Here is a 24,063-nt window from a genome sequence, read left to right on the forward strand (position 1 = left end):
TAAATTAATAAATTTTTATATCATTTAAAGATTTGAGTTATATATATTGATATCAATTAAAAAGATAAAGAGTATTTTTGTTTATTTATGAAATATGGTTCTTATCTCTTTAGTATGGAACCTTGCAAGTTATCATTTGCTGAAACTGGGTCAGTAGAAGGGAGATTTGTTAGACTAGTGCATTTGTCTTATTGCATGCGTTGTTGGTCCAGTGTATGATATTTATATTTTTTAGAGCATCATATTTGGAAATTTATTTTTGACTAAGGTTTTGTTTGGGACGACTTTTTTGTTGTTTCTTAAAGCAGTTTTTTAGTATAAAAATTAAAAATTTTATGCTAGAAAATTGTTTTAAGAAGCAATAAGAAAGTCGTCCCAACCGAAGCATAAATTAATCTCAATAATGGATAATACTTTGTGTTCAAGAAGTGAGTATTAGACTCAGAGATTCAAATTTGATTTGATGATTTGTTCAAAGTTAAACGGTATGACAGTTAAGTTTTCTGCTTTAGGTTTCATTTGGGACAACTTTTTAATACAAAAAGTTTTTTGAATTACAAAATTTTAGACTAAAAAGTCATTTTAGAAAGCAGTATGAAAGCTGTCTCAAACGAAGTCTTAATCTTGTGAATGATTCTTGCTTCTGTTGTCGTGCAGATAGCGATATAAGCCAATCTCTGAAAGTAATGATGAACTCCTCTCAAGTTTGTCTACTTGAGCGTCACTCATTAGTTGGGCTGTCAAACTAGTAAATTGTATCATATTGTCAGAACTTATTGAGTTTATTGTGTTCTTCTCATTTGGTATATCTTTCAGAGATGGATCTTTTGAACTCAATACAATTCTCTTTCCTAACAAATGATAATTCAATCAAACATATGCATGTAATTATGAATCCAAAATAAATCCACATTAGAACTATCCAATTACTACCCATCTCAGTCAATAATTAGTAACAATATTAGTATATATCCTCAGTGTTAGTTGCAATAACAATTATAATAACAATAATCACTAATCAATAACAGTAGTTAATATCAATACAATCATAATATAAGTAACAATATTCAGATATTTAGAAGAATGTATTTTGATCTTGCTCATACACTCATAACTATCAATTAGTCGCCTCTTATGTCTCCCAATCACTGTATTCCTTACAATTCTCTTTGAATCATGTGAATTAATATTAGAAACATCTACGTGATTAATAAGATTCTAGAGATGACCATTACAAGTTCAAGTGGTGTCTCCCGATACAACACTTTGTCCTCCATAGGATTCAAGAGGTGACTCCAATAGCGTATTACTTTGTCTTTGAGGACACTTAATTCCCATCTTTTGGCTCATATATACCTTCAAGCGAGTTCTTACATTGAAAATTAAAACTTCAAGCGAGTTCTTACAAGAAAGTTTGATTATATAATGTCGGATTATGCATTTGAATTTTACATATGATACCATGCTCCCAATCATGTGTTCATATTCATTTACATCAATAGTTTCAGTCCATATCACATTTTCAGTATTTTCATATCAAATTAAAGTACTTTCAATACATTTTCAGTATATCTTTTTCTCACTCGTTTTGCCGAGAATTATCTATACATATATTTAATTGATGAAAATATAATGAAATCATATCAAATTATTCACAATGATCAAATATATAACATATCAAAAGTTATATGATGAAAGCTCACAAATTTAAGTGACAATAGATTTTTTGATAGATTTGTGAGATATAAATTCGTAGAAATTAAAATATTTGATAACATAAACAAGAGATTTGTTACTTTCAATGAATATAATAATTTTTCATAAAAAGGTTACACACAAAAATGAAAAATGTCTTGATAGAATTTCTCTCTCCTCTCTTCTTTCTCTTAGGCTTCGTTTGGGACGGCTTTTTCATTGCTTTCTAAAACGGAGTTTTAGTACAAAAATAAAAAAATTTGTACTAAAACTCCGTTTTAGAAAGCAATAAAAAAGCCGTCCCAAACGAAGCCTTAATCACTCCTTTGGTTTTTTCCCAGCCAAGTAAAGAGAATGAGGGTGGGTGAGGGATAATGTCATATATATTTAGAATTAAAAAATATAAAAATAATAGTAGTGGCCTAGCACCAAGACTCTCGGACCCAATGCAGCGGTGTCGCATTTTGAATCCAGAATTACTGTAGAAACATAGGTTTCAATGCCACTCCGACATTTTCTAGAGTCGTTGCGCTCAAAGGCCAATATCTTAACCCTCACAATCTCAGCATCGTAGTGCTACAATTCAGATAAATTTTTAAATATGCTTCCATATTTTGTGTTGTTACGATATTCATATGTAATGTAATAATAATAATAATCAAGATAGGATATTTGACACAAATACTGTTTTCCATATCAACTATTGTAAGTCCTCTAGATCACAAAAAAATCAAGCTCAATCATATAAATCATGTGAACATAAATCGGTCTCATCTATCACATGTCACAAGTTAAGTAACTTCATGTAAGAAGTCATCACTTACTGCCCGTCAACGTGTCATATTATATTAGTCAATTTCCTTATACACCCATTTTCATGTCTTTTAGGATCACACCACAAATTTTATTTATAGAAAGGCCTTTTGACCCACCGTCATATGCATGATAATATGTCTTTGACCATCCTAAATCAATCAATTATTTTCAATCAACCTTTCTTGCTTTTAGACATATGTCATATCATGTATATTATAGTACACATCCAATGCAATTATCATAGCATGTATATTTATCTAGTGTGCTCATCAGTGTGCATGTTATGCCAAATGACAAGTAATTTTATGCATATCATGTATTTCATACTCAGATTAATATGTTGACTATTGATCGTTTTATACTTTTTATTACTTTGCACATTTCAAATGAAATTATATATATATATATATATATAAACCAGTAAAATCACAACATAAGCATGCCAAAATGTTTTGGATAATGATATTTACCATATATCAAAATGTACACTGTGTGAACGGTCTGTATTAGAAGATAATATATTTTTATCAAATTTAGGAGAAATAGAATAGTTAAATTCAAAATCATCAAAACAGAGTTAGGGTTAAGATTACCTATCATGATCAGAAAAACTTTTGGAATTGGAGCAATAAAAAATACTAGCTTTCTATCTCCTCCTTTCCTCATCCCCTTCTCCCCTATCTCACTCTGCAATGCAATGGGATCAGGGGCGGAACCGGTCTTGATTCTTAGAGTGGCAAATTTATAAATAACACATATACAAAATGTGCTTAATTCTGCTAGGGGGCAACTACCTAAAGATAATAATATTTTAATTTTTTAGGGGGGATTACCTAAAAACTCCTATAATAAAGAGTAAAAAAAGGATGAAAAGAAACATATTATCTAAATATCAATGTAATAAACAAATTTTTACTTTTTTTAAGGGGGGGAGGGCGCAATTGCCCCCTCCCCCTGGGGGGCTAGGTGGTTCCGCCCCTGAATGGGATGGGGGTGGTGAAGATTTTTTATAAATGGAATAAGATATTTTAAAAATAAAATAAAATTTGTGATGTTGCATCACAGTGCTCAAATCTTCAGTGTCACAATGCTTCATTAAATTGCTAAATGTTCGAGAGCCTAACACGCAGTGAGTTAATCCCAATGCCGTTGCACTGGTCAATCCATAATCCTTAGATGGAGAAGACAAAGCCATTGCACTTGAAATCAATAAACCTTTTAAGTCTAGATAACCAAATAGATAAAATCAATAACTCTTTAACAACTAGTCATAAACAACGATAAAAATTTTCTCGCAAAATTATAATAGTTAGTGTGGTGAAAAACTTTGAAATTAAAACTTCAAGCGAGTTCTTACAAGAAAGTTTGATTAAATAATTCCGGATTATGCATTTGGTTTTGAAATTTTTTTATTGAAATAATTTTTTTAATAAAAAATTAAAATAAATAATCTTTTTGTTTAATACTAAAATTATAGAAAATTTCTTAAAGAGAAAAGAATAAGAATGAGGAAGGCCCGCAAAGCAACAGACCAAAGCCTGACGGCTTGACGTTCCATTTCACTTCAAATCGCCGTCGTCTTTTCAAATCAGCCGAGCCAGAAAGCTTTCGCTCCTCACTGTTTCTCTGTCTCTAATTCTTCGCAACACAGAGATACATAGACGAAGGCGAAGAGGTTTCTGGGGAAAAGAGGCGGGTGCACGGGAAACAGAGACGAAATGGGCCATACGTCGGTGCCGGCGGCGCCGTCGGTTCCGCCGCCGCTGCCTGGAAGCTGCCAGGTCCGGTGTGCGCGTTGCCACGAGATCCTCACGGTGGCGCCCGGAATAACGGAGTTCAGTTGCCCCAAGTGCCAGTTACCGCAGATGCTGCCGCCGGAGCTCATGTTGACCGGAGGAGCCACCCGCCGCCAAACTCCGCCAGCGCAGGGCATCGATCCGACCAAGATCCAGCTCCCCTGTGCCCGCTGTAAGGCCATCCTCAACGTACCCCATGGCCTCACCCGCTTCAATTGCCCACAGTGCGGCGTCGACCTCGCCGTCGACCTCAGCAAGCTGCACCAGTACTTCTCATCCGTCGGCTCCTCTTCGATCCCCGGAGTTCCCCAGGACTTGCCTGAAGAGACCAACGAGGTAATTCAATAACAAACTCTTTCTCTGTCTATCCTGTTTTGTTTTGTTTTGATTATGCCCGGGTTTTTATTGGGTTTTAATTAGGTCATCTGCTAGTTCGAGTTCTAATTATTTCCGATTTTTGCGGTTTTATTGCTATTTCGAGGGCTATGCTCTAATTTGAGGTGAATTCGCGGGCTAATTAGGTACGGGAAGGCATGCTACTGAGACAAGTTTTAATCAGTGTTGTTGAATGGAGTGGTTTGAAGTAATGTTTGACTGCATCACGTGCTATGAACAGATAATTCTTTGTTTTTTCGGGTTTAAGAAAGCAATGCACATGCCAAGTTGCTTATCTTTATGGAATTAAACAGTGCTTTCAGTTTTACATCCATTAATATGCTTGTATTCCTTAGTAAATATCACTAATAACAATTACCAGTTTTATAACAAGTGTTTTAACTTAATATAATACACAACTTTAATCAATAAGAATATTTACTTCTGCATTGGCAGTGAAGAACCTATTATGACCCATCATATCATACAGAAGCATATATTGGCCTCTAGAACTTGATTGATAGGCATTGATGACGCTAAAGTGATGCTTTCAGTTAACTGTACGACAAGGATTCCAAAAAATATACAGCTAAGGTACTTGGAAAGCTAAATGTTCTAGGACGGTCATCCTGAAAGGAATTCGACAAGGTGAACTAAAAAAGAGTAGTTATGTTTGTAGTATCATTTTGTAAAACATTTAATTATTGTTTTCTACCCCCTTAAAGGAATGTGGCAAGGGAACTAAAGAGGAATTATTGTGTTTATGGTTTCATTATGTAAAACATTTAGTTTCTATGAAAGACACAGCTAGCTATTGGTGGGCAGACATAGTTATTAAGTTTATAGGAAATATCATGGACTTTAAGGGGTAGAAAACAATATGGAAGGTAGAGGAAGAGAGCAAAAAGTGTTTGATTGTTATTAGTTAGGGCTGCAAACGAACCGAGCCAAGCCGAGCTTTGGCCTGTTCAAGTTCAGGCTCGTTTGTCAAAAACGAGCTCAAGCTCGACTGGAAGCTTGTCGAGCTTCTCGGACACCTGTTCGAGCTCGAGCTCGTTCAAAAAATTCATGTTCGAGCTCGTTTAATTTCGAGCTTGTCGAGCCGCTCGTTTAAGAAGCAGTAATCTCATTGAGCATTCCGCCCATACAATGCAGACCGCTCCAGCTTTCTTTTCATCCAGGCACAAGATGAATTTGTTTTTATATAGCCTAACTATTTTATCCCAGGCAGTGTGGGACTATAAGGGCCTAAAGTTTTTTTTTTTTTTTTTATAAATTTTTTTGACACAGCGGAGGAGAGAGAAAGACATGAGGAAGTTAAAAATGCCAAATATATAGAGAGAGAGGGCAGGCGGGTAATTGAGGTGGGAGTATATTTTACATAGAGAGAAAGAGAGAGGGCAAGAGTTTAATAATTTTTTTTTTAAATTGAGGCGGGACCGGCAGAGGTTTTATAAATTTTTAGTAGAAGATTAATAAAATGTTGTAAAAATAAAAATAAAAAATATATCTAATGAAAATGGTTAAAATTAAAAATATTAAATTAGTAAAAATAAATTATTAAATTAGTAGATTTAGTATTATTTATTTTTGAAACTCTAATTGAGCTCTAATAGAGCTTTTTAGTCGAGCTCTAATCGAACTTCGAAGCCAGCTTTTTCACGAACTTCTAAGCGAGCTTGTTCACGAGCTTCTAAGCGAGACTGTTTGTGAACATAAATGAACTGAACGACACGGTGTTCAAGCTTGTTCATTTAGCTATCGAGTATTTATCAAGAGTGTTCAAACTCGTTTGTTTACCTTATCAAACGAACATGAACGAGCCCTTATTGAGCCGAGCCACGAGCAGCTCGTCGAACACTCAGTTCGTTTGCAACCCTATTATTAGTTATAGTTATTGGGGGTAAGAACTGTTTTTTGTATTAGCATGTGATTACAATGGGTAGATTCATTAGTAGACTATTGTTAGAATAAATTATGGGTTGCTTTAGCCAAAACTTAGATCCTTAACTCGAGATTGATATGCACTAGCACAATTAATTTTAGCCTAGCTCTCAAGCTTTTTCTAGAAGAGTGTGTATTCTTTTGCTTTGTTGGCGCATAGTATTCTTCAATGCACTTTTAACAAATTTATCTTTGCATTTCAAGGAAATTGATTACGAAATTTACTATTTACATGCTTTATTTTCTTTAACATTCCTAATAAGTAAAATTAACAAAATATCAACACTGAGATCAAATTAGGACATAAAGTATATCTACATAGTATGCCATGTACTTATTTTGTGACCAACTAAATTAATAATTTTGAATATTGAATAGGATCAAATTTATCATCATATACGCTGATGTTGTTAAAGGACAATCGAGCACTTGCCTAGGCACCCAGGAGAGGTTAGGCTAGGCAAGGCTATAACACCTTGTATTCCTCCTAGGCGTCACCATTACCAATGCATGCCTAAGCAAGTGCCTTTTCTTAAGGCGCCAATCACCATTTAGTGAGGTGAATGCCTTTCCTTGATTAGAGTGATGGATGCTAATATTTGATAATGCTAAATATGAGGTACAAAAATGTTTTTTGATTTTGAGGATGTGATAAAAATGATTTTAAAAAAGTACCTATAATTATATAAACAAGGATGTGCAATAGTAAACAACAGTAAACAAGTTTAATCAAATATAGGTGCAAAATAGGTTTTAGTTCTAATGTCTAAAATATTACATATGAAAAGGATGGTTTTCAGGAGAAGGGATGCCGGTTTATAAATGTATTGATAATGAAGATATTATTGATGCAAAAGATGGTATAAATTGTAAGATAATATCATCTTTATGATATACATGCTATAAACCTAAGTAGGGTAATTTTGTTTGTTTAAGTTAATTCTTCTTGGTAAGAATTATGAACTTAGAATGTAATGGAATTTTAAAAATCATTATTTTGTCTAACATAATGTAATCTAATGACTATTATTATAATTAAAAAATATTTATTAAGTGATTATTATTTCTCTTTTAGTGTCTCACTTTGTTTGGGCTAGTGCTTAGAGTTGCGTCTAATGTCTCAAGCATTAGGTGGTTATATCACCTTCAAAGCATTCGACTCTTTTATTAGTACTTAAAAGGGCTTACACAATGCATTGAGATTTGATTAATAAAGGATATATGGAGTTACTTCATTATAAGTAAAAGAAAATAACTGACTGAAATTTATGATCATTGCCAAATACATTCACTTCTTTAAAAGTCTAGTTATGCCTTTACATAGAGAATAACTCTACAACCAGCAAAGAAGAAAATCAAACAACCACCACCCCAAAACAAAGTGTTTTTTCCACACAAGTTTAGGAGTATTTCAGTGAGGCTTTTAAGTCTTACGCCCTTCACTTCCTGCCAAGAAAGATTCAAAACAAACTACAGGGATCGCATTCGGATAACTAATAAGGCATATGCAAAGCTTGGCTTAATTGAGTCCAAGCTGGGCAAAGCCAAGCAGATCAAATATCTGAATTCGAACTATGTAGAACCCCATTATAGATCTCTAGTCTATAGTAGCCGAAATGTAGCATCCATGGTAGAAATTGGCAGCCATGTGGAATTTGTCTTACTTTGTCGTTCATCTGGTTCTGGTAGCCACGCTGCTTAGTTGAAATAAAATGCATCAAGAAAACACGAGACAATAATGAACCTAAGATAGGTAGTTCTTGACTGAAGAAGATTTTAGGATTCATCTGGTTGAAGATGCACATCCACTTCTTGATTTGATCAAATCGCCAATGGTGCATGTTAGACATCAATATATTTCATTAGATCCTAAAATGACATTTCTATTGCCATAAGTAGATTTAAATATGAGAATGCTTAGCAGTAGATTTAAATTTATTAGGACCTTACCTTGAATTATTCCCTTAACTTTGTGATAACTTTACCTATGTTATGCATGACTCTTTTTTTTTCTGTGAGATATTATAGGTTGCAGTTGATGTAGAACGAGAAGAAGATGAAGGTGGTGCAGTTGGAGAGACATTTATAGACTATGTAAGCATGTATCATTTCGGTACTTTGTGCGGCATGATATAAGTGTGATATGTTAACTTTACTATCATTATTCTTGCAATTATTCTCAGTTTCATTTTGCAGCGCCCTCCGAAATTATCTCTTGGTGATCCTCACCCTGACCCTGTTGTGGAAACATCTTCCTTGTCAGCTGTGCAACCTCCTGAGCCTACATACCATCTAAAAATAATGGATGAGCTGGAGAAGTCTAAGTCTTTGTCTTGCTTACAGATTGAGACAATAGTTTATGCTTGCCAGGTTTCTCTCAGCTTTTTGTTAGCTTTGTCTGAATGCATCCATTTCTTCAAGATTCTTGAGAGCAATCAATGCAATGATTTTTATTTCCTTGTTTGGTAGAGGCACCTTCAACACCTCCAAAATGGTGCAAGAGCCGGCTTTTTTATCGGTGATGGTGCTGGTGTGGGTAAAGGCCGAACTATTGCTGGATTGATCTGGGAGAATTGGCATCACAGAAATCAGAAGGCGCTGTAAGATATGTAGAGATAGTGAATTTTTATAATGATTGAGTGGGCTGACCCCTGTCTTCTTTCTTTCTCCTATATTGCTATAAGATATGTAGAGGTTGTGAATTCTGTATTTTTATTAGCGTTCTTACAGTAACAGCACCAAACGCTTCTAAACTATCATTCTTCATAAAATATTTTATGTTTTTATATTTTAATTATCCCATTTGTTTACCTCTTATTATATTATGCTATGCTGTCAAGAAGGAATTTGTTTTTAATTTGATGAGTGGTATTTGATTGTTGGGGAGAGATGAGGAGTAAATACCACAATAACAAAACAAGAAAGAAAGTAAAAGCACTAGAAAAGTAAAGGTCACCCGAATTTAACATGAAAAAATTCAAAATAGGAAAAAAATGGAGCCACACCACATCAAGAAATCCACTATGAAAATTGAGAGAAATAAGTACAAATCTCTCTTATCTTTCAATCTCTCATTGCTTCTCTTCTCACATGCACTGTTTTCACTCTTGCCCTAACTGAAAATACAAAAGAAAGTCAAGTAAATAAACTCCAAGGGATGTAACCCCTCAAAAAATGAGAAAGAAAACTATCCAACTTGTCTCGCAGCGCTGCGACGCTCAAGCCTTTGTCTGGCACCGCTGCGGCACCATATCTAGGATGCTGTAATGCTCTGCTCTCTGTCGTTCATGGCCGGGACGCTCGGGAATACAACCCCGGGGCGCTGGGTACGCAGCTCCGTGGCGCTAGGTACGCTGCGCGGGGGTTATTGTACGAGAAATTTTTTTTTTGGATTGCTGAGCACCTAACCCAAGTTGTGGGGGTAAACCCTCTGCACCCTCCAGTGTACACAACAAGATTTGAGGTCCGAGACAACAAAACAACCAAATTGATCAACACAATCAGATTCCACACATAGCATTGATTTCTTCTTTTCACTTCTTGATTTTGATTGTATTTTTCTTCTTGAATTTGTGGGAATATAACGGATATTGGAGAGAGAGTGTTGCGATAACGACAATTGAGGTACTATTATAGGCATTTTAACAATGTAGGAGAGATTGAGATCAGGATGTGATGGCCCCATTGACCAGAGGTGTGAGAAAGAATCATAGAATGGAATGAGGAAAGAGAATTAGGGAGAGGACTTGTTTAATTGCAATTCATTATTTAATAATCATTTACAATCCACAAAATACTTATTTATAGAAACATATTTATAAGATATGACCAAAGTAATTTAAATCTAAATAACTCTTAATAATTATATCATTATTTTTTAAATAAAATAATCCTAGAATGTGCTAAATTATATTGAAATAAATCCTAAATAATACAAATGTTATAGTATTCTAGAAAAAAGTTAAGAAATATTGTCTCGTGTTGCATTAATTTTTTTGGGGAATATAGAATTGTTCTCTAAAGTGTTATGCAAAAGCTTTTTTCTTTGAGTTTGGTTGAGGCCGCAAAAATGGTTTATGGACATCTCTTGATGTCATATTATACAATCTTATAAGAAGTAAAATTTTGGATGCTTTAGATCTAAACATCGCGATGCATTGTACATCATTATTGGAACAATCCTATATAAGATTTCAACCATGTGGTAGTTGTAGAAGTGGTGATATAAACCTATCCTTTACATTTTAAGAGGAAGCATAGATCAACTTTGTAATTTGTAGATCAACATGTCTGTTTGGAAAAGAATTTTGAGAGTTTTAGAATCATGGAATCGACCTTGTTCATCATCTTAATAAAATTTGAGACAAAAGATATGTTAGTGTCTACAATAGGAATCAATATGATATCCGATTTAGGTTCAATATAGTCTCACGTACAACCTTCAACAAAAGTTTCAATTAATAATTATTAATCTTTGTCATTAAGTTTATTCACAGAAGTACAGAACATGAATCATTACAAAAATAATCCTTATAAAGCAACTCAATACATTTGCTTGATATTTCGGAATTGATTTAGGCTTTTGAATCTTTGGAATATCATAAAATATTGTATGATATGATCTATCATTAAGATAAGCTGGCTTTGAATTTTAACAAACAATGTAAATCACTTTGTCTTCTCGTGTGATGATGAGAATATGATTGTCAATATGCCCCACATTGAATGCACAAATCATATTCATTGTCAGAAATCATGCATCAACAAATTGGAGCAAATTTGAACTAAATTTATTGGACCATTTGGTTCACCACGTTGATTATCAAGTACTTCTTACTCTATTAGCTGCATGTTGGACTTTTTCGCAATTCTGCCCAAAATGTGTAACCATTCACATGTTAAATGTGAAGTGATTTCTCAACTTAAAGATGGAACTATCTCTACTCGATGTTGTTGGTGAAATGTTATATTAGATCATTAAAGGTTGCAAGTGAAATGTTATATTAGATCATTAAAGGTTGCAATGGTTTGATATTTATCAATATGTAATGCTTGTAATGTTTGATATAGCTGTCATATATGATTATTAAATATTTTTTCATTGTTTTACAGATTTTACATTGTTTTACCAGCTTAGCAATTTGCTTTCTTATATGAGGTCAGAAATATTTTTTCTCAACCAAGGCAACAATTTTTCCTTGCCCAAAATGTCCACCCAAACCCCCACTATGAAGTTCTTGAACAAGTTGCTATCTTAAAGAATTTTTTGTTATGCAAACTCTAGAACTCTTAAACAAAAACCCTTGATGAATAATAAATTGAGCAGAAGGATCAGTTCCAGAAGTAAGACAAGTATCCCAAATACTCTTAAAATCAGGATCATTCGTATAAGTGTCTTTTAAAAAATTGAAAGAAGTGATGGTTGGGTAAACAATTACCAACAAATGAGATCTCCTGCTTAAAGCATCAACTATTTTGTTTAGCACACCAGTTTTATGTTTAATGCGAAAGTGTATTCTTGCAAAAAAGAAACTCATTTGACATGCTTTTTATTCAGATTTTTTTGAGAGCCCAAAATTCGTAAAGCCTTGTGATCAGTATTTAAAACAAATTCCCTTTGGATTAAATAATATATCCAGAATTTCAAAGCTTGAACAATAGCATAAAATTCCAAGTCATAAGTAGAATATTTTGGATCGAGCATCATTCAACTTTTCACTAAAGCAAACAATATGTTTTCCTTCGTGACTAAGCATAACACCAATACCAACATGAGAAGCATCACAATTAACTTAAAAAACCTTTTCAAAATTTGGCAAGCTAAGGATGGAAGCTTGACTAATTTTTGCTTTAATGATTTCAAATGTTTCTTCAGCTTGAGGTATCCACTTGAATATCCCTTTTTTCAAACAATCAGTGATAGGAGCAATTAAAGAACTAAGTTTTTAATAAACCTTTGATAGAAAGAAGCTAAGCCATGAAACCCTCTCACCTCACTTATGTTTTTAGGAGTAGGTCAGTTTTGAATTGCCTCAATTTTTATAGGATCAATCTTGATTCTCTTAGCAGACACAATATAACCCAAAAATATTAAACTTGAAGTCATGAAAGAACATTTTTTAAGATTGATGTATAACTTTTGCTCTCTTAGCATTTGCAAAATTTGCCTCACATGATTAAAGATGTTAGAAGGGTGAATGCTATAAATCAAAATGTCATCAAAATACACCACAATAAACTTTCCAATAAAATGTCTCAAAACATGATTCATGGTTCTCATAAAAGTGCTCGGAGCATTAGAAAGCCCAAAAGGCATAACATGCCATTCATACAAACCTTCCTTAGTTTTAAAAGCAGTTTTCCATTCAGCTCTAGGTCTTATTTTAATTTGGTGATACCCGCTTCTCAAATCAAATCTGGAAAAGTTTTTACCACCGCTTAGCATATCCAACATATCATCCATCCTAGGAATATGAAATCTTTACTTAATGGTGATTTTATTTATAGTCCTACTATCCACACACATTCTCCACGTTCCATCCTTTTTAGGAGTTAGTAAAGCAGGCACAACACAAGAACTTAAGCTTTTCTTAATCAATCCTTTCTCTAACAATTTCGTTACTTAAAAAGTTCATCATGCTCAGTTGGACTCATCCTGTAACGGGGAAGATTAGGCAAAGTAGCTTCGAGTATTAAATCAATATGATGTTGAATGTCTCTCATCGGTGGCAAACCTATAAATAATTCCTCAGGTGTTATATCAGAAAACTCATCCATTAAAGCTTGAATTTCTTTAGGAATTTGAAGAGTTGATTCAGTTTCTTTTCCCCAAACCAAGTAAGCTACCTCAAAATATTTCAAATCATTTGTGTTTAGAAGCAGTTCATGAGTGTTTATTTTGGCAACCTTGTTTTTTTTGGCAGGCGAATTAGGCACATGTTTTTAAGGATAGAGAGTGAACTCTTTATTATTTTGGATCAAAGTATAAGTATTCTTTTCCCCGTTGTGAATGATTTTGTGATCAAATTGTCAAGGGCGACCCAACAAAATATGATAGACTTCAAGAGGAACGACATCGCAAATAACTTGATCTTTGAAAGAACTAATTGTTAAGTTAACAGAATATTGTTTTGTTATTGAAACTTTACCCCCTTCCTTGAACCAAGAGATTTTATAAGATTTGACAAGTGGTTTGTATTTTAACTTGAGCTTATCAACCATTAATTATAAAACAAAATTTTATGAACTCCCTCTATCGATCATAAGAGTGCAAATTTTTCCCTCAACCGTGCAAGTGGTTTTGAAAATATTTCTCCTAAGCCTTCTATCCCCATTTTCAATTTTAGTAATCAAAATTTGTCGGATTACCAAAAGTTGCTCACCTTCATCTCCCTCAACATCAACTTTTTCTAATTCAATATCATTTTAAGGATCGGATTTGTTTTCTTCTTTTTCTATCTCTTTATCATTTTCAATTTAATTGTTTCTTGGTGGGTTATTTTTTCTACAAGCTGCAGAAAGACGACCATAAAGCCCATATTTATAACATGGTCAAATTAATCTTGGTTATTTAGTAGGTTTAGACCCCATTATTCCCTTTCCTTTATCCACATTTTGAGTTTCAAAAGATTTAATTTTCACACCCGATGTTCCCACAGAAGTTTAAGAAGATTGAGTTTTAACCCCGCTGGTTGGTCGTCGTTTATATGTTTCAGTTATTTTGTTATGACCCATTTGATGTTGTTTTTCAATTTTCAAAGCCATAAGATAAGCCTCATCAATTTTAATTACGTGGTGCAAATTCAGTTGATCTTGGATGGTCTATTTTAAACCGTTGATGTACCTTGAGATAGACTTTTCTTCATATTCATCTAGATCATTCCCAGATTGAAGTTTGTAAAACATTTCAGTGTATTCTTCACCAGATTGATTTCCTTGTCGCAAGTTATTGAATTCTTGAAAGATTGTTTGCGCGTGATCTGTGGCAAGAACTTCATCCTCATTTTTTCTTTCATTCTTCCTAATTTTGTATTTTCTCATTCACACGCCTAAATCTATTATTCTGTAAAATTTTCCACCATGTGAGTGCATAACCAGTGAGTTTTAAACTTGCAAATTTAACTTTTCTGTTTTCCGAAATTTCTTTCCATTCAAATAATTGATCCATTTTTTCAATCCACTCGATGAATTGGTCAGGTTGTAATTTCCCCTCAAAATTGTGAACATATATTTTAATCTCAGTTTCTTTGTCGCCTATTTTGATTCCTAGGGACTTCTTCACTTTTAGATGTTTGGACATTATGATGGTTGACATTTAAGTTAGCAAGAGTGTTAGCCATTTCATTCATTTGATTTTGCAAATCCGCTAATTGTTGCATCATATTTTGCAAATCCCCCGGATTATTAGCCATCTTAGATTTTAAAGAAAAAGACTCGCACCAACCAAGGATTTTCTAACTCGCTCTGATACCAAATTTGATGCAGGCAAACTAGAAAGAAAAGTCAAATAGGAGAACACAAGGACAAATGAAAACCAACTCGATTCAATCTAGATTGCAAACATCCATACAAACACCAAAACAAACAAAAAGTTGAATCAAACGAAACAAAATTATAAAATAAAAATATTATCCTCAGAACAACCGGCAAGCAGTTTCCTCTTATGCAACGAGAAGTAGGAAAAATATGATAAAGTGCTTAGGCTTGCAAACCAAAGGTCCACCATAGCAAAAAGGGCCCAACGTCCAACCAAACTCCTACGACAAATGTCCCCAAATTAGCCAACAAACATCTCCCAATAGCTCAAGAAAAAGGATACAGGTGGAGTGAAACTTGCGTAGAGAAGAAGAGATTAGAAGCCAAGACGAAATAGAGGGGAGGAAGAGGTGGAATAAGCTCTCAAGCTTTTCCAAGAGAAATCCTCAGGTTTTTAGCAACTTATCTCAAATTAATCAACAACCTCCTCAAGACAAAAACACGTCATATTTATAGGAGAGAAAGGGGAGCCAAACAACCAACTTCCACCTCCAACCAAACCAATCAGGTAAGGGGAAGAGGAAGGACAACAGTTAACACAAAACAACAACTAAAGAGACAGCACAGAACCCGGGTAGAGGCATCCACGGGAAAACAACTAGGGAGGAAACCAAGCAGGCAACACAGGAAACGGGAAGAGTCAGTCACCGGAAATCAGCCAGGGAGGAAACCGAAAAAGCAACCAGCACCCAGCAACCATCCACGGGAACAACACAAGGGAAAAACCGAGGAGACATAAGAAGGGGAAGAGGTAAGCTCCACTCCACATAATGAGCTAAAAGAAGAATACATTTTCAAAAATTTTAGCTAAGAAGTGCAATTAATCCTCCAAATAATGAGCTAAACATCAGTTCAAGCATTAATGAGCTACCACTAAGAAGATCCTAAGATTTCAGCTCAAAACCAGTGCAGCCAAAGCCCAACCCGAGAGCAGCCAAGGCCCAAACCGAGATACAACAAGAAACCTAAAGAACAAAAGGACCCAAAATGCTAGCAAACCTAAGTATTACCATGCCCAAGCACATCCTGCCATGATCATTGGATGTTCTCCATCATTGGATAGCATATAAAAAAAATATAAAACACAATTATAATATTCAAATTACATCAAAACAAAAATAAGCCAAAATATGAATGCATCAGTAGTAGTATCTGTTGGAGAATTTTTTGTATTCTCGAACGGATTGCATATTTTATAATCGGGTGCGGCATAAGAATATGATATATTACCCCGGAGGGTAAAAATATCATCTCCTTATGGACTCAATCATAAAATTTACAATTTATTTAACAGAGATTCCCCCGCTCGACCAAACATCGAGTGGGGGAATCTCTGTTAAATAAAAATCGGGGTCCAATTTGAGCCGACTTTGCCTCGACGATGGTCAATTAAGTCAATCGAGCACGATCGAGCCTGGTCGGGCTCGATCGGGGTCGAGTCGAAACAAAAATAAGCGTCAACAGTATCAAAAGGGGAGGGACCCATCAACTAGTGAGAGAGAAATAATCATTAAAGGGAGAGAAGGGCAAGAATTTTGGAGTGGAATATTTTCAAGTGCAATTCAACATTCCATTTACAAGCCATAAAATTCCTATTTATTGAAATGGGGAAAAATTGGCCAATTTAGTTCCTAAGTATCACATTTATCCAAATACTTTTTTAAATTATATAAATTGATTCCTCAAATGATCCTCCACAGACTAAATTTGGATAGATTCTATACAGTCGAAGGACTACATTGGGATTGATTTTGTATTTCAATTTTTATTCAATTATTACCTGAAGAATCATTTGAGATTAATTTTAGTTAGTCAAGGGACTACATTGGAGAAATGTGATACTTCGGGACAAAATTGGCCACATGCAAATAATCGGGGGATTATTTTGAGTTTTTTTTCCTTGAAATAAGTTACAAGTTAACATCAAAATATACTAAATTTAAATGTACTCCAGGTCTATATAACTCATTAGTTGCGTTATAACCTCTTTGGATGTAGTTTGGAGTTCAGACCTGATGTAAGGCAGAGGAAATCTCCTTTAATTCTGACCTTCCTCTAAAATACTGATAGGAAATACTTGATTTCAAGTACTTCCTAACCAAAGTCTGAAGCAATTCGTGATAACTCCTGCTGTTTACAGCAGGAAAACAGTAAAATCTGGACCAAAACAGAGAAAACCTGAGAGAAAAATGGGGAAAAACTCGCCCAAACACTTGTACTTTACTAGTAGATGAAAGAAAACTTGCAAAGATACAAAGATCCTCTATTCGAGAGGAGGATCACACTCTCCCAATCTCTAGAATTCGTTCTAGAGCCCAAGCCTCCAAGAAAACCCTAATTGCAATCAAACAAAACATGAAAACTCCCTAATTCCCCGCATCCCTATTAATACAAGATATTTCCTATTTTAATTTCCCTCCCAAATCCTAATCTCCCCACTCCGTTTGAACATTCAAATCCCTTGGAGAAGTGGGGCCCGCCCACATTAAGCAATGTCATTTAAAGGAGGCGGAAGTCTCCGCCTCCTATAAACCTGCGGCTGGTTCTGCCTCTGGTTCTGGACCGGTTCACAGAGAACCGGTCTAACAGATACCTAAGCAATCCTAAAACATACATTGTTTTCAGGTTCAGAGGTTGTGCTATAACTATTGGAGTCATTCATGGAAGCTTAGTTTATTAATGAATTTCTATTTTTTTTAAGATGTGCGGATGAATCGTATTTAGGATGCTGCTTGAAATTTGATCTTGGGTTTGGTTTTTTGGCTTTTATTCTTATGTATGTGTTAGGGTTAGCTTTTTTCCTTGATTCAATTAACTTTAACTGGCTTTTGTGTTTTTATATTTAATTTAATTCATGGTTTAAATTCTGTACATTTTTTTCACTAATTCCAGTTATATTGCTTCAATTTCCATTTTGAAATGACATGTTGATTAATTGGCCACATAATCAATTATGTAAGGCTGACCTAAGTTGCAAAAAATTTCTCTAGCCGTGCCTGGAGATAGCCTAGTATTATGAACATTTACTCGCCAATCCTGTTAGTAGTTTAGCTGAAACTGGTGCTTTCAGGATGTTGTGATGTGTGGCTTTTCTTTTGTTTATTTTGTTTTTATTGTCAGAATTTATGCCCTCTATATTGATCCTTCGTGTGACCTTTTACAGCTGGATTTCAGTTGGTTCAGACTTGAAGTTTGATGCACGTAGAGATCTGGATGATGTGGGTGCTGCATCTGTCGAAGGTGAATCCCTTATCCATATTGTTTTGTAGCGGAGTACCATTTGCACTTTGTAACATATGAATAATTTCCGAACGTTAACGTATCAAAATTGTTGAGATAAGGGAGGTGATGATTTCTTTTCTTTTTTAAAAATATTGTTTGCTGTAGGTTTGTATGGTAATAAGGTACCTGTTTTTCTGTTGCAGTAATGGGTATTTGATTGATGGTTGGATGGGTTTTACATGTATATCTGGGAAAATAGATATAATGGTTCTCCATTGTATGATCTGTTATTTTTTTTCATTCATCTGCTAGTCAATGGTGAGAACATTTAATAATTTTATTATTGATCCAGTTTTCTTTTCTCTTGAGTTGTAATACTGAAGTCAATTCCCTGAGATTGAGTTATTTTATCCATTTCACACTTGAAACTTCATTTTTTTTCCTATAAATTGAATTCAGTACCGACCAATGGTTACAATTAACAAACTAATATCAATGCGCTTTAATTTGCCCATTTAAAGCACTAAATCTTCCCATCATGTATATAAATATATATAAAGTTTTGTGCCTCCAATTTAAGTGTGCCCATTAGATACTTATTCCCTGTCACGAGCATTTTTTCTATTGCTTGTTTATCACTCTCACGATGTGCATTGTTAAAGTTGCACACTCATGTCCGACTTTAAAAGGACTGCTTGATGTTTAATATTTTCGCCCTACATGTTGGCTTGTGGTTGTGAAATATTGGATTTGGTAGGCCCTCATGCATCAGTTTTACTTGATGCAGTACATGCTTTGAATAAGCTTCCTTACTCAAAGTTGGATTCCAAGGCTGTCGGCATCAAGGATGGAGTGGTTTTCCTGACATACAATAGTCTCATTGCATCATCTGAGAAAGGTCGTTCCCGCTTACAGCAGTTGCTACAGTGGTGTGGATCTGATTTTGATGGTCTCATAGTATTTGATGAGGTATGGGAACATACATAGTTCTGATTTACACCCAGTCTTGCATAGAATTTTCAATTTGTCATTATTCATTCACTTCTTGTTGACCAAAATATAAAGATTCAATGAATGCACAAATGTTTGGGCTTCTTTGTAACGTTTTAATGCTTCTTATTCTTTTTTTTTTTTAATCTGTGCATACATGACAGTGTCACAAGGCTAAAAATTTAATTCCAGAAGCAGGAGGACAGGCAACTCGAACTGGGGAATCTGTACTGGAGATACAGGTGGGTTTAATGTGCTATATCTAGAGAGCGCTTCGTTTAACTCTTAGTAATAGGCATCAGAAAATGCAAAACAATCGGCTAGTTCTGCTTTTAATTCTGGTTTACTGCATTGCAATATGAAAATCAACTGGAAACCTGTTGTGCTATTCAATTACTTGGTGGGATAAACCCCTGCACGCTTCATAAATTTCTTCATGAATATAAATGGATGTAAATTCTTCTTGGTCTTATAATTCTTATGAAATCGGGTATTGCAATACATTTTTTTTAAACTATTGGAATATTTGCTTATTTACTTACATTAAAGTTTAGAGTCATTTGATGGTTCTATTTGTTATGTTTTGCATCTTAATGCTTATCCGGATGATTAACCCTGCAATAATGGTTGATGAATGGTCTTTAGATTTACATGAGAAGAATGGGAAAGATAAAAAATGATTACTTGAGTGGGCTTATTATGTTGTAGAATGCTTTTTTGAATCAATAGAGAAAGCTTAATGAAGAACTTTTTATCTGGACTTGTATCTGGCAGACTTTTTGAGCATATATAGAGAAAAGGATCAAAATGGTTCTTCAACTCTTTAGGAAGGACTAAAAAGGTCCCCAACTATCTTGAGGGGTCATTTGATTCCTCAACTCTTTAAAATAGAATCATTGTGGTCTCAACATCCAAAATAATGGATGTTAGACTTAATGGTGTTAAAGTTAGGGGTAATTTAGTAATTTCTTATTTAAAAAAGTTAGATATAATTTTCATGTAATTATAAAAAAAAAATCGTTTATTTAATAAGAAAAATTAATAGTATTTTTAGTTATAATTTTAAAAATTTAAGTCAAATTTTATAAATTATGATTGGTAAAAATATTTGTGATTAAAATGAATATTTAGCTATATATTTTAAAAAAACTATAATTGAAAGATATGGTTATACAATAATTGCTACTTGAAAATTATAATATATAACTATAAGTTTTAAAATTATAACTAAAAAGTTTACAGTGGTTGAAGTGGAGTGCATCGGGCTTGTTGTGTGATGGAAAAGTCCCTCTCGAACTTAAGGTAAATTTCTATAAGATGGTCGTGAGATCTGCAATGTTTTATGGTGTTGAATGTTGGCCATTAAAAGAGAAGCATAATATTAAGTTAAGTGTTGTAGAGATGAGGATGCTCAGGTGGATGAGTGGCTTTACTCTTAGAGACAGAATACGAAATAAGCATATACGTGAAAAGGTTGGAGTAGCTCTAGTGGAAGGTAAGATTAGAGAGAGTTGCCTTAGATGGTTTGGTCACATAAAACGACGGCAAGTAGATGTATTAGATTGACTTATGTTAAGAAAATAGAGATAGACCTAAAAATGCTTGATTAGAAAATGTTAGAAATGACATTTCTTTATTAGATTAAGATGAGAATTTGACTCTTAACAGGACACAATGAATAGAAAGGATTCGTTTAGCCGACCCCACATAGTGGGATGACTTTGATGTAGAACGGGTAGGATGGCTATGCTTGGGAGAGGATCTCCTCTTCGAAAATCTGACAGCAAGACCAGATTTCACCAAAAAAAAAAATCTGAGAAATTTCCTTGTCCCAAAACCTGAGAGGAATCTCAGATTTTCTCTTGAGAAAATAGAGGTATGGGAAGGAGGAGTTTGGGTGAGTGCTTAAGTGAGGATTTAAGGCTGATTTGGAAGAGAAGCAACCCCAAGTGAGGTCTTGGGAGTCGGCTAACAGCAGGTTGAAGCCCAAGCTCTTTTCAAAGAGAAACACAAAAACCTTGGTAGACTTTAGGAATAATTCAGTTCCAAAAATTCCAATTTTTATGTTCAGGAAAACTGAAACAATTTCAGATTTTGGGATTGAAATCTGAGTAGAATTTCAGAGAAAAGCTGAGAGGAAACTCACGGGAGTGAGAGGGGCGGGCTCTTATTTCCTAATAGAAAAGGGGGCTAGCGGGATTGAGAAGGAAGTGAGGAATTTAATTTCCAAATTCCAATCAGATTTTAGGAAAGATTTTAAAAGGTGGGGCTTGAGGAAAATTCGGCCAAAGAAGAGATATGGGGGATTTGCAATTATTTCCCAAAAGCCAAGGATTGGTTTAGGAAATAATTTCCCATCTCAAGCTATGATGGGGCCGGCGGTATCCAGGGGAAAGCGGGAGGGATTTAGGGAGTTAACGTGACTTCCAAATTTAAATTTATGAGACTTGGAAAGTTTTAGTCAAATCCCCTCTCATTCAGAATTCAAATAGGATTGCATGAATGAACTTTCTTAAAATAGAAGTTGAAAATTAGAAAAGTTTTGAATGTCAAATTGAATGTGGAGGTTTAAGGCTCATGGATTTGAATTTAGGAGTTATGAAAGTGAGATAATAACTCATATTTGAATTTAAATTTCAAATTGATTTCCATTAATCACTTTCCAAAAATAGGTGAGTTAAATTAGGAAATAAATTTGAATTTTAAATTTTAAACAATTTGAATTTCAAATTAAGTCCTAATATCATGCACCCCAAATTAGGAAACCCAAGGAGAGAGGAGAAAGGATGAGGTCGGCAGCTAGGGAGCCATGACCGGTGGTTTGGAGGATTTTCTGGTGAGGTGGCCGGCGGCTTATGGCGGAAATGGAGACGACGAACAATAAGAAGGAACAAAATAAAAATAAAAAGGTCGAAGATAAAAACCGCGAGCCTTGGACTCTTCCGAAGACTGACGGGTGATGCTTTGCCCTTCTCCAAGGGACTTCAAGTCACGAGCCCGGACCAATCCTGCGGCTGGTAAAAACTCCGATTCCTTCCCATAGGAATCCCACTATTGTCCTCTCAAAAGAACACAAGTGTGGAACACAAATTTTTAATATCAATCATCCCTCCCTATTACAATAGCTTAAGGCCATATATATAGGCCACAACATAAGAAAACTCAAAATACAAAATTGCCCCTTGGGCCACTACACTCACATAAACCAACCTAGGGGTAAAATAGGAAATACATCAAATAAAAACTAAAATTCGGAAAAAAAACTCATAATTGAAGATTTAAATTATAGTCGTCGATTTACGACGCCTCCTGTGATACTGATGGACCGGACCGGCCGGTCCAGTCCACAGCAACACCGGCCCAAAAAGGGCCGGTTCTCACGTACTGCAGGCGGAGAACCCGCCTGCCTGGGCGGTCGGCCGAAAGGGAGAGAGGAGGCGGGTGGGCCCAAGGGGCCCACCAAATTGAAGAGGGAGGATGATGTGTTTGCCCTAGGGGTAATTAGGGGTTTATGGGGGGTTTTTGTGGGAGTTAAAAGGGAGTTAGGGTTTGTTTTGGAGGCATCTTGTTTGGTGGCTGTTTTTAGTTTTTCTAATCTAGGGCTTGAGAGAAAGCTTCTCTTCTCGAATTGAGAGCATTGTATCCGTGGAAACTTGTAAGTCTTTTGATATTTAAGTAACCGAAGTGTTTGTGAGTGTTTTCATCCAAGAAATCCTCCATTTTTCCACTGTTTTTGGGCCGTTTTTCCTGGATTCCGAATTTTGCAACTCAAGTTACATCAAAGTGGTATTAGAGCTCTAGATCCACAAGGAAGGGATGGGTACACGAAGTATTGAATCTATTGAAGAGAAAATTGGATAGTGGGAAAGGTAGTTCAGCACACCCTCAAAGAGAAATTCTGCATCCTTTGACGAAAGCTTGATGGAGTAACGATTGAAGACTCAAATGTAGGGTTACAAGAGATGACTCAAACAAATGGTGGCGGGCCAACACAACATGGGGTTCGGCTTAACCCTAACCTAATGCGCAGCGGTTGATGTGAAGTGGAAGTAAGGTTCGTGAGGGACCTAATGCAAAAGGGAGGAGGCCATTGACATTATCGACCATGGAGAGGATGCATGGTCCGCGGCCCAATGTGGGGCATGTATGGCACAAAACCGTGGAGGAGGGGCTACTCCACCGCCGGATTCATGGGAGATGCTAGGGCAAGCTATACTCAGGAATCATCCAGATCAATTTTACAAGGAAGGGAGGGAGGAAGCATGCCTTACAATCTAGTGGGGAGGAGGATCGTATCGAGGCAGAGGGAGGCCTACCCTAGGGAGCCTCATTGGGGTCGGCTGTATGCAAGGGGGATCGGTGGCACCTCAAGCTTGGAAAGAGGGAGATCGTGGGTGACCCACGGCCTGGGAGAGGCAACCAGATGGGAGATATGGGCAAGAGGTATGGCAATGAGCAGGGTGAATGGGGAGGAGAATGGGGAATGAGGAAGTTGAAGCTTCAATCTTTGAAAGGGAGGAATGCTTATGGTTCGGATCTTCAAGGCGGAGAGATACTTCACAGCGATGGGGAATGACAGATGAGGAGGAAACTCTTAGCGGATACGTGTTTATGTTTTGGAGGCAAGAAGCCTTGTTGGTATGCAGTGGGAATGAAGAAAGGCTCAGAAAGATTAAGAGTTGGGCAGAGT

At 35.4% G+C, this 24,063-nt stretch overlaps 1 protein-coding gene across 4 annotated transcripts in view; it reads left to right on the plus strand.

Annotated features, from left to right (window-relative positions):
• The first annotated feature begins 4,026 nt into the window (after positions 1–4,026).
• Positions 4,027–24,063, plus strand: part of LOC110102830 (protein FORGETTER 1) — a 72,617-nt gene continuing 52,580 nt past the window's right edge. The window contains exons 1-7 of one of the 4 annotated variants that reach the window (XR_003701647.1): positions 4,027–4,643; positions 8,655–8,720; positions 8,823–8,996; positions 9,096–9,226; positions 18,325–18,401; positions 19,171–19,352; positions 19,538–19,615. Coding sequence is in view for 2 of the 4 variants with exons in the window: in XM_020831313.2 (XP_020686972.1) it covers positions 4,230–4,643; positions 8,655–8,720; positions 8,823–8,996; positions 9,096–9,226; positions 18,325–18,401; positions 19,171–19,352; positions 19,538–19,615 (1,122 nt within the window). In the remaining 2 variants the exon portion in view is untranslated. Of the gene's footprint in view, positions 4,644–8,654; positions 8,721–8,809; positions 8,997–9,095; positions 9,227–18,324; positions 18,402–19,170; positions 19,353–19,537; positions 19,616–24,063 lie in introns of those variants that run through there. The other 3 variants (XR_003701646.1, XM_020831313.2, XM_028697351.1) reach the window with 3 other exon arrangements.

This window comes from Dendrobium catenatum, unplaced genomic scaffold, assembly GCF_001605985.2.
Source record: "Dendrobium catenatum unplaced genomic scaffold, ASM160598v2 fragScaff_scaffold_920, whole genome shotgun sequence".
Lineage (NCBI taxonomy): Eukaryota > Viridiplantae > Streptophyta > Magnoliopsida > Asparagales > Orchidaceae > Dendrobium > Dendrobium catenatum.